Raw genomic sequence first — 11516 nt, forward strand, 5'->3', positions numbered from 1 at the left:
CACACACACACACACACACACACACACACACACACACACACACGATGACGCATCAATGAAGGCGATAACATTGAAAGCGATTACTCAGCCATCTTTTAGCATGAAAGAGGATCCTGACCCGTTTCCTTTGTGACATCAACTTAAGTGCCCAGTGTGCCGTGTGTGTGTGAGACGCTGCATTGAATATAAAAAGCACTTTGTCTAACCTCACAGTGCTCTCTGTAAAGGGACTGGAGAGCTTTCACATCATCTAGGCTGATGTTCTCTGTATTGCTCTGTCCAAGGTCCAGCTCTACAAAGTCGGGGAGTGCCCGCGACGCATCTGTTGGAAGTGAACACAACAGAATCATCTAAAAGACATAATAGCCAGTATATGTCAGTTCAGACTTTTGGATAAAAAGAAAAGCCGCTGACCTAGGAACTGCTGGTGGTGCTGGCTCTGTGCTATAACTGTCTGCTCTGCAGCACCAGGATGGTGCTGCCCTCCACCTGAGTAATTCTCCCCAGAGCCACCATCAAACTTCTGCACTGGCTTGAACCTTAAAAAAACCCAAAAAAAAAAAACAAACAACCAATAACAAAACCCCCCCAATACCAAAATCACATTGCTTCCTACCTACTAAAACTACAACTTGCTAATATTTCAGTCCAGGCTGTGTGTGCTCTACCTCTGTTTCTGCTGAACAGGCTGCTGTCTGAGTGCCATGTACTGCATGTCTTCTTGGAGTCTGTTGAGTGGGGAATCTGGTTTCACACGTATACCATAATAATGATATTTGGAGTTCCCTCTGCAACACAAACCCCAAAGTTAAAACACACTGATAGACTCACAGTGAGGAGGCGGGCATATTTCTAATAGATTAAAATGTCAAATCCCTAATGTAACAGCTTTTCTTTACTTAAGAAGATAAAAGGCGCTAACCTTGTCCCGAGGCGTCTTGTACGGAGACCCATGAAGATGGAGCGGATGAGTTTGCCAAAAGAAGCTGCATTTACAGGGTCCAATTTCTGCTCCTGGCAATGGCGCAGATAATGATTGTAGAGAGTAGATCGTGGCAGACTTACTCCCTCTGCTGTCTCGTAGTTGTCCAACAGCCACTGGAGCTACAACAGCAAGAAAGAATTGTTTTTCATGACTTTTTTTTTTTTTTTTATCTTCCTTTTTAACTTAACAGACTTCCATGTTGGTCCTTACAAAAACCTTAGGCCAACAGTTAGTAAATATGATACTGCTCCATCACTGCTCTGCAAAAGCTTCTATAGCAGCCAGAAAATTTAAAGCGGTAATAATTAAAACCAGCAACGAAAATAGCAGGCACCACACTGAACTTAAATGTACAGAGACTGGAGGGAGGCAGCAAGAGAGCGAGTTTAGCAAAAGTTAAGGTTAGACGTGGGCGAGCGTTCATAAAAGCAACTTACATGGCTGTTGAGCAGCGAGCTTCTCTGACTGGATAAACCCTCAGATTTTTGGAGAGTCTCAATCGCCATTTCAATCTGATAAACCACGAAGCACAGGACAACAAAATGTAAGAGGGGAAAATGAAAACAAAAGCAAGAAAAATAAAGAGTTGATGTACACACATGAATAGGCCACAAGCGAAAATAAAAAAAGGCAATCTAGAAAAGACTCCAAAGCAAGCACCGCTAAACCCAAGCAGAGCAGGACAACCTGTCATTCAGGAAAACCTTTCGAGATGACAATGACTCTGTAATACCAGACTGGCTCTTATTTTACAGAGAGGGGAGGCATGAACACGAGGCATAAAGTTAACCATTCTCAGTTCAAAACTATTTAGTGCTCTTCTGGTAAATATGTGCTGTGTCTCAGCGTGATTCCAATAGTATAAATTAAAGTAAAAACCAAACACTTAGCTCAAGTGAGGGTGATTGCATAGTATGTACGCCTGGCTCTTAGTTCTCAGCAGGTCATTGTAGTGCAAGAACATTTACTTCCAAAGTGAGATATGCAGTAGTTGGAAATATGACTCTTAAAAGACTGTTTGAAAGCTAATAATTTAGATGAAGTGTACATAACAGTCCAGGAAAAAAGTAAATAAACCCAGTGATTCAACACCTTGTAGAAACATTTTTAGCAGCAACAGCTTTTCAGTATGACTATCAGTGTCTCTCAATGTTATGGAAAAATTTTGGCACACTCTTCTGTACAGAGTTGGTTTAGTTCTTTCTGGTTTGCAGATATTTAGTTAAGCACAGCTCTCTTGCATAAAAGTCCAGATCTCATTTAGACTGAGGGCTGGACTTTGACTAGGCCACTGTAACACCTCGATTCTTTTCTTTTTCAGCCATTCTGTTATAGATCTGGTGCTGGGCTTGGGCTCATCATTGTGTTGCATGACTCAGTTTGGGCAAGCTTTAGCTGTTGGACAGATGGCCTGACACTTGATTCTAGAGTATTTTGGTCTACAGAGGAGTTCATGGTGAAGTCGATCACTACAAACTGCAAAACAAGCCCGAATCCTCAGCCCTCCACCACCGTGCCTAACAGCTGGTATGAGGTGATTGTGCTGATATGCTGTGTTTGGCTTTTGCCAGATGTGGGGCTGTGCTATATGGTCAAACATCTCCACTCTGGTATCGTCCATCCAAAAGATAGTGATGAAGAAGTCTTCTGGTTTGTTCGGATACAACTTTGCAAACTGAAAACTAGCCACCATGTTCTTCTTTTTAAAGAGAAGAGGCTTTCTCCTGGCGACCCTTCCCAACAAACCATACTTCTTCAATCTTTTTCTAATTGTGTGGTAATGAATTTTCTTCTTCTTCTTTTTTGCAATTTCTCCGATTATTGCACAGTCTTGGGGTAAATTGCTGGAAAGATTGTGACATTGTGTTAACCCACACCTGAATGCTCCAAACCAGCAAACTTCTGCTTTTATAGAGGTGCTCACACTTGCAGATGATCAATTAATAACGTATAATTAGCGGCACCTGGCTGCTACTTAGCCTCTTAATTCCTATGCAAAGCAATAAGGGTGCACGCAGGTCTTCATAGACTTGCATAGTCCTGTGAAACCTGACTGCACATGTTGTTTTATGAGTAGATATTTTCTAAAATGCAAAATATTTTCTTACAGTGAATTCAGATCATCATAGCAAAATAAAAAGGCTACGATTTTCCATAAGCATGCCCTAATTTCCCCTCCTTACTGCACCTGTCTCTTAGCTCTTATCACTTCCCTGTCTTCTTCCTCAAAGATTGGGAATAGTAGACATATAAAATAAGGGATAAAAACAAACCCCTATATTGCTCAAATAACATTAAAGATGATAGTGAACACTGCCGGTAGAAGTTACATCACTCCAGAAACTCCCAGCCTACACAGTGCATTTCATACATTAGCACCACATAATGACCAGAGATAAAGCACACGCCACACAATGAAGGAAAAGTAGCACGCTAAAATTGTCTATGTATGATATGGTACAATATGTGCACACATGAAAATTTTGCACACATGACATAACTTCAAAGTTTAAATTTGGAACTCTAATTAAGAAATGGCCGATCCACATTTCAGATCAAACTCGTGCATAGATAGATGAAGAATGACAGAAACAGCATTTATGCTAATAGGGAGATTCCAAGCAAACTATTACTGGCCTGGATCTTACCAGGCAAAATTTATAAGTTACCAAATCACAACAAACTACATAACACTACTCAGATCAAGAAACAAACACACAAATGCAAAGAGGGAAAGGTAGACCGAGGACCCACACAGTCGATGCTATGAAACTTACAGTAGCTGGTGAAGCTCGTGCGGTCTGGGTTGCAGGGTGGGGTCCAGCACTGTCCATGAGGTAAGCCCCAGAACTGCTGCTGATTACCTGACCCCCCGCCAGACCCATGCTCATTCCTCCAGTGCCCCCTCCTCCATTGTTGGTCATGCCATGTGACGTCACCACAGTGGACACCTGTGCTGAGCTGCCCTGTGTGTCAAAGTAGTTCCCTCCACTGTTCTGGCTGTATAGCGCTGGCTCTGAGTAGGAGTAGGTTCTTCTGTTTAGAAGAGATGACAATAATCAGCCAGTGTGCCCAAAGTAAGGATATAAAAACTACAAACGTTTATACATGGTAAATTTATTTAACAGACAATTTAAAAATAGGTGTTATTGTGGATTTTGTGCTTTTAAGATAATTAAGTGCGACAGTGGTGCACTGGTTAGCACTACACACTACCTAATTTGAAATGTGACTCTATTGAAACATCAACCACCAGCATGATATACAGTGACATAGCATAAGTCAAGTAAGCACAAAAGTAGCCTAAGCAAGATTTTCCCTGGACATTAGAAGTAAAATAGGAAAAAAAGGCTCAACACTGATTGTCACATTATATACTGAAAAATATTTTCTATTTGGGATGTTCTATCTTGGGTCGAGCTTTTTAACCAGCCGCTTAAAGTCATGCTTTTCTACCATGAAACCGAATCAATAATGTCCATCCACACTTTGTTCTTCCTGTTCCATGTAGTGCAACTAAAGAGTGCAGATACTGATGCTTTCTTGAGTCATTTGTTTACTTTTGGGTTGCACATGACCAGCTGCTAACATCCTCTGGAACAGCCTGGTTGTGCTCAACAGTATGTTTTTCCGTTGTTTAAACTTAGAGTGGAAAAGGTTTTTTTTTTGCATATTTTGCAAAGTATTGTGTTTGAGATAAATCGACATCGGACGCTGAGATGGGCCTCACGCAATGACATGACTGTGCTTGTGTCACTGCTGTACATGCTAGGGAACATTAAAGCATGTAGTTGCTACAGCGACGATGTCATGATAAGACACTTTTATATCCTGTATTATCGCAGCTGATATAACACGGCATAGCCGTACTTCTGCATTTTGTTTGCGTCACATATCGGCTTGGGCTTGTTATTGAGTGTGGATCTAACTCTATTCCCTAGACTCAAGAGACTCTTGGAAAGCCTCACAATTTAAAAGAAAAGACTACTTCAGGTCATTTTCAGGTGACTAAGCACCATCAAACACAGGTCTCCACACCACAAAGAAAAGAAATCTAACACAAAAACAACCATGCACTCCCACCAACATCATGTGCTTGTGACATGAATGATGGTGTGAAGAGACCAGGGAGGAGAAAGAACAGGCTTCAGAGATTTTACGTTAATATCTGTGGAGTGGTGTATGAGAAGTCTGGCTAAGTGACTCACATGGTGCCATTGGTGAAGACGCCACTGTTTTCCTCGACATACTGCACCTGTGCTGGGTAAACATGCTGAACCTGTTGAACAGTCTGGGCCTGGAAAGATAAATCGCAAAGGTTATTAATTAATCAACTTGTTTACTACACTTCTATATTGAACTAAGTAATACAAACATCCATTTCATGTGCACTGGCACCAGGCAGGCTGGACGTACCTGCTGCTGGACGGGGACCTGCTGGGTGGAGCCAGTAGGCTGGACAGGCACAGTGGTCTGAAGAGGGACAGTGGAGGTGGAGTCAGCGCCTGCTTCAGGGGTCTGCATGGCGCCTAAATAAGAAAGGGAAAACACTAAATCATTGTAGACCAGATAGTCTAACCTGTAAAGCAGCTTTTTACAGAAGTTTAAAATTAACACAGGACAACGTTTTGTTAATTACAATGTATTTAATCTAATATAGTGCTGAATATAAGAAAAGCTATGCTCAAAAATGTGTGCAAATTTTGAATTTGGCACCAGCAACACATTTAGAAAAAGTTGCGACCAGAGCAACAAGAGACTTGGTAAGTTATGTAAAGATAAAACCTGGTGAATTGTGTCACTTCACCAGCAGCATAGAGGAATCCTTGAGCGTGAAAGACTTTTATGGACAAATAGGTACAGGTTAAAGCTCATCAATGTAAAAGTACAAGGAAACTGGGGGGAGTTTCATCATCTGTGATATAAGGCTGAACAGACAAGACCTTCAAGGCCTTGTGAAGTACTGCATTGAGGACAGGGACAGCTCAGTTGAGAAAATGAAATCATGGACTCATGAAAACTTAATGTCCTTGAACACAGTTTGTTGATGTATTTAAAAAAGAGAAAAACACAAATAAAAAAAGAACAAAAAAAAACAAGAGACCCTGTATAATCATAGTGTTTTCTTTATGGGAGGACGGATTGAGGTAAAGTGGAAAGAGGTTTGGCCAGGGAAAATGATTTTTGGAAACAGCAAACACCTCTGGAGTGAAAAAAAGAAACAGACCATTCAGCTTTTTAAATGCAAACAGTTCAAAAGCCAAGCATGCCAATATGGCAGTGTAATGCACATCTATGGAATACACATTAATGCTGAGTGATATATATAACTTTGAGGGGAAAATATGTTGCGATTTGGGGAATCTTTTTACAGAAAAGGGTTTATTTCCTGCCTAACCACATTGTGCATCATAATAGCATGGTTATGAGTTCAAATCTGCTAAACTGGCCTGTCTGTAGTCTGGACCTGGTGACTCGATCATCTGGACCATTACGAAAGCAAAATATGACAAATAAGGCCCCAAACTGTTTGAGTAGCTAAAAAAAAAGCCTACATCAAGAATGGAATACCTGTTTTGCTTGCTCCTCAAATTTAACGACTGACTTTTCAGTTACCAAACATGTATAGATTGTTGTTAAAAGAAAAGGTACTGTACCTTAGTGTTCATCATGCTTCTCCCCACCCCGAAAAAACAAAAAATGTAATACTCTATTCACAGCTAAATACGGGGTTTATATTACTTGTAATTATCAGTGTAGCACACAGCTAATACTAGTGTGCAATCAAAGATCAATGAACACCAGTTCTAATAGGCAAATACTTTTGATGCACCACCCAATCCACATGATTTGGTTAGGCCACGACATAAAATGTAGGAAACCTTAGGTACCATCACAGAGCCTTGTATGTTCTACTGAAATCAATGCTAATAAAACAGCTCTAGACCAATCCTACGGAAACACCTGTTTCTGCCCTCTGGTACTCAGTGTGCCGAGAGCCTCATGCTTCAGTGACGCATGATCCTGTCTCCATGTTCACAGCCATAAACCAAGTTAATATTTAACAAACTCCAAACAGATGCTGCTTCTCATTTCTCTAACAGGCACTACTTTCATAGGTTTATGTTACTTAAGACTTGCATGAAATAGTATTAACAAAACCCCCCAAAACAAAACAAAACAAAAAAACTGCCAAGAACAAAATACCTCATTATAGGTCTTTACCAGATGGGTTTAGTACTAACCAGAGACCTATATTGTACATCTATATTCTACATCTTAAATTTAAGTCTGCATTTATATACCTACTAAGACAGACTTTGTGAAATTATGGACAATAGGGAGAACAAACCCGATGGTGAACCTGTGTTTGTGAGTTAATAATAGTATGGCTACGCTCGACTCCATTCCTTTCCTTTCTAGGGAAAGGCCACCTCCTTCCCACCACAGTTTCCATGAACAAGCCTCTCTTGGTTAATTAAGCTGGGTCTCCCAACAGCTTCAAATCTCTGCAGGGACAGCTCGATCTGTCCCTTCACCTGACACTGGCTCCTCTCTTTAGACAAAAATTATCACTTGATTCTTGTTGAGGTGACTAACCTCAAATGAAAACAACCGGGTAGAGTCAACAGTAGTAGGTGCAATGAAAATGAAAGAAATAGCAGGGCAAAAGGAAAATCTCCTTAAGACACTGAAAGTTAGGACAATACGCTGACATTCTAACAACAGGATTAAACCTTTACATGCATGCTACAACAAACCAGTAACTTGGTTTAAAAGCCGGTGAATCCAAGCTACCAACCCTATTAAAGGGCCACACCTCACAAACTTCAGCTTTGAGTTCATAGGAAAAACCATGATGGTGTCTATCACAGGTGTTTAGCCACCATTTCCTCACACGGCTTCATTGTGTCTTGATTTTATTCCTGCAAGACTCTGTATCTCTAGGACTGGCATTCTTCCCTCATTTGCTGTTTTGGTCATGGTGGCACAGACTGTCTAACACTGTCCATCAGAAATCTACAATAGATGTTCAAATGATCTGGTTATGGCAAGCCGCAGTTAATAATTCACATTGTTTTCATACCCGCTGATCTATTTGGTAAACTCGTTTGCCCTTGTGCAAAGGGGGAGTCTGATATTAGAAAACACCACTCCCTTCAAAATAGAAATGTTTCATCATAAGATAAAGGTGACCATATGGAATAACTTTGTATTGATTTGTAGTGACCTTTCCATCTAAGGGGGCAAGCGGACCCAAACCGCATCAGCAGAATGTCCCCCACAGCATAACAAGGGTCAAGGGTTTAGGTTTTTCCTTTAATCTGTCAACCATCTGCATATGAATGCTGAGAAAGGAACTACTTTGAGAGAGGACGTAGGGTTATATTCCACAATGCAGGTGGAAATCTCAAGTACAACTGATCCCACCTAATCGTAGGAAAATAGACCCTGCACCGCAGCACACTCTTGCTGCCTCACCTCAGCCCCCTCCATAAAGACACACACACACACACACACACACACACACACATTCATACACCTCCTGCCACACCATTCAGTCACTCCCTTGTGGCCCACTTAAATGCTGTGCTCCACTGAGCAAGTGCAAGCCCTACAAAGACTCAGAGGAACAAAAGCCACCAAGGAGTGCAACATTTTGCTCAGAGTTTTTTCCCCCTCCTCAGTTTCTCCCGCTAATGCCACAGGCAACAAATAGTAAAGCAGGAAAGGTTCACAGTCACAGCTACCAGAAAATACAAAGAACTATAATTTGCCTCTCTAATGATTATGTATGACAAAGTTGGAGTTCTTATGCACTAAGCCAAGACATAAGAACAGGTGAACAAGCTTGAAAAGTACACCACACTCAAAGTCTCGCTTTCTATCGCTCTCTCTTTCTCACACAAACACAGCACCACGATCACCGCTCATACAGCACCTGTGAGATGTAATTGGGAGCTGAAAAGGGAGGGGGTAGGGGGTATGCAAAGTACCACGTTTGTTTAGGAGCTGTGTTCTAAGATTGTAAAGCAGGAGTTGTTTGTAAGGACTGCCGATTCTGATTTTGATGTGAAAAACCTGCATAAATAAAAGGCAAGCATTAAACATTAAAACACTGATATGCCCAAAAACGCATAGCTGGAAAATTAAGTGCTGATAACTATGGTCATCTAAAATCTAAATGCATCCTTTATAATCTTTACGTGTCCCCCTTTTTACATTACTATTGAAAAGCTGTGGCAAATAACAAAACAAACGTGCTGCCGAGCGATGAAAATGGCTGACTGAATAATTGAATTAATCAGCCCCTCTTTAAGTGATTGGAAATGCAACAGGATCCAGGCAGCAGGTGGCATGGTACTATTTCTGCCCTAGTGGACTACAGGTAAGTGGTAACATGATCTTATAACTAGCAGTCTCCAACATCCTGTTTATGTGTGTGTGCATTTGGTGGGAGGGATGACCTATTTTGGGTTGTATATGCAAACAGATTAATACATTAACATTATTTTGAGCTTTAGCTTTTATTTTACAGGTGGTATGAATTACTCTGGTGCAGTGAGGTCCAGCTGCAGGTGAGAGACAGGCGTTTCTCATAAAAAATACATAAGCAATCGCAGTGAAAAAGCCAAAGATGACCAACAGTTGTTGTGTATTGTTTCTGGATGCCCTCTCTATGACGGATGCATACAAATAAATGAAGGTGGTAAAGTCCCCACAATGCCGCAGATGTGCCCATCTTTCCCTTCTCAGCACGCGCGCACAGACACACACACACCTGTTCTCTTGCCTAAGGGAAATCAGAGGTTGCAGGTGAACAGGTGGACTCGAGAGTAATTGTGATGCAACGTTAAGAAACCTACTTTTTTATAAGAAAAATCTGCAATCAGATTAAGGAATGTTCAAAACGTGAATGAAATACAAAAACAGAATAGTTTTACTCAACTCAAAAGCAGCCTGGAATGCCCACAAACAAACAAACCCCCAAACAACCTCCTTTCTGTTGAGTGCCATAATAAAAACAACACACTTAACCCTCCTTCAATTCTTTGATACTCAGGGTACAAAAAGATGAATTATAGAAATACAAAAATGAATTTCTGCCTTTAACACGGAATCAATAATTCTGCATTATTCTTATTGTGAGGATGGGGTGTATTAACTGTTACCGGTCCATTTGCTGAATCAATAATACAGATTAACAAAACGAGTCAAGAAAACATCACGCTGTTTAAAGGATAATCCGTTAAGTGTTGTTTTCCTCAAAGCTGCCCACAGCAAAACTTAGCCTTGCGTTATCAGTCAGCTTATCATTGCCATCTGATGCCACAAAGAGGGCAGATGGAGAGCTAGCGAAGCTATCTTGCTCCCTAAGACAAAAGGGAAAGTAATGGCTTAGCTATTGTCAATAGCAGTAAGTGTGTGTGTGGAAGGCTAGCTCACAGCACTTTCCATTGCTAATCGACGCACTGATCTTGTATGAGCAAACAGCTGAACCACCCGAAACACAAACTTGCAATATCCCCATAACGTTACCCCCCCCCCCCCCCCCCAAAAAAAAGAAAAAAGAAAAAAAGAGAGAGATACCAACAGGCATTGTCAGAAGGCATCGCTGGCGTTAGCAACAGACACCTGCTCCTGCTCCAGCTGACCAGTTAGCATCACTGACTAGCCAAGACCTACGCTACCATTCAGCATGACAAGTTTAAACAAATAAGTTACGCAGAAAACACAATTTCCAGTCCAGCTGGACGCGTTTCGGCCAGTTTTAGCCTCACACAACGCAGTAAGAGGCCGTAGCTAGCTAACGGTAGCGAACAGGACCTCTCACAGCAGTGGGCATTACAGGCAACGTTAGCAAGCAGGCTAACACGTTACAAAGAAACACCCTCGCTAGCAAACTACCCCAGCGATTCATCGAGCCTTCATTCATCAGCAGACAAACATAAACCCGAGCGATAATATTTTCTTCAAAAGAACCAAACAAACTACAACGTGACGCCAGAAGAGAACTGTGCGTTGGCTAAAAATAGTAAAGAGTTTAAGCAAACCTGAGCTGTGGACTAGTTGATGAAGATGAGGATGGTGGAGGAGGTGGTAATGATGGAGAGAGAGGTTGTTGTTGGTGGGTTACAGTCGCCAGGACTACGGTGACTATGGCGCTGCCTCACTGGGCAACAGTTGCTATAAAACTGCAGCGCGCAACCTTACAGGCAGGTGGGAGGAGATTATAGCGCACCTAAAACTTAATTAAACACAAAACCATCTAATCATTTATTTCTTCATATTATATATAAGGATGTTAAATAAAAAAAGAAACCAAGAAATTACTAACAATTAGTTTCAGGTGCAAAGACGATGTTGTATTCTTTTAATATAAGTCTTTAACTAAGATTTTTGTTTCTCTCAGGCAAATTTTATGAGGATATCCAACCACGATTTAGGACCTCCATAATAACGCTAATAGTGTGACTTCATTACTTCGTTTCTGTACTATCATAATTATGATCTGGCCATATGCTGATGG

General features: G+C 41.2%; 1 protein-coding gene across 1 annotated transcript in view; it reads right to left on the reverse strand.

Moving 5' to 3' along the window:
- The window catches only part of rfx3 (regulatory factor X, 3 (influences HLA class II expression)), an 18948-nt gene extending 7741 nt beyond the window's left edge, over positions 1-11207 (reverse strand). The window contains exons 1-9 of the mRNA XM_005735191.2: positions 11041-11207; positions 5402-5514; positions 5194-5282; positions 3763-4021; positions 1423-1497; positions 923-1104; positions 669-788; positions 415-539; positions 207-322 (exon numbers count right to left, since the gene is read on the reverse strand). Of these exons, the coding sequence (XP_005735248.1) occupies positions 207-322; positions 415-539; positions 669-788; positions 923-1104; positions 1423-1497; positions 3763-4021; positions 5194-5282; positions 5402-5509 (1074 nt within the window). The 5' untranslated portion in view covers positions 5510-5514; positions 11041-11207. The remainder of the gene's footprint in view (positions 1-206; positions 323-414; positions 540-668; positions 789-922; positions 1105-1422; positions 1498-3762; positions 4022-5193; positions 5283-5401; positions 5515-11040) is intronic.
- Positions 11208-11516: the final 309 nt, after the last annotated feature.

Source organism: Pundamilia nyererei, unplaced genomic scaffold (assembly GCF_000239375.1).
Source record: "Pundamilia nyererei isolate P.nyererei 1_Seehausen unplaced genomic scaffold, PunNye1.0 scaffold00063, whole genome shotgun sequence".
In the NCBI taxonomy this organism is placed as follows: domain Eukaryota; kingdom Metazoa; phylum Chordata; class Actinopteri; order Cichliformes; family Cichlidae; genus Pundamilia; species Pundamilia nyererei.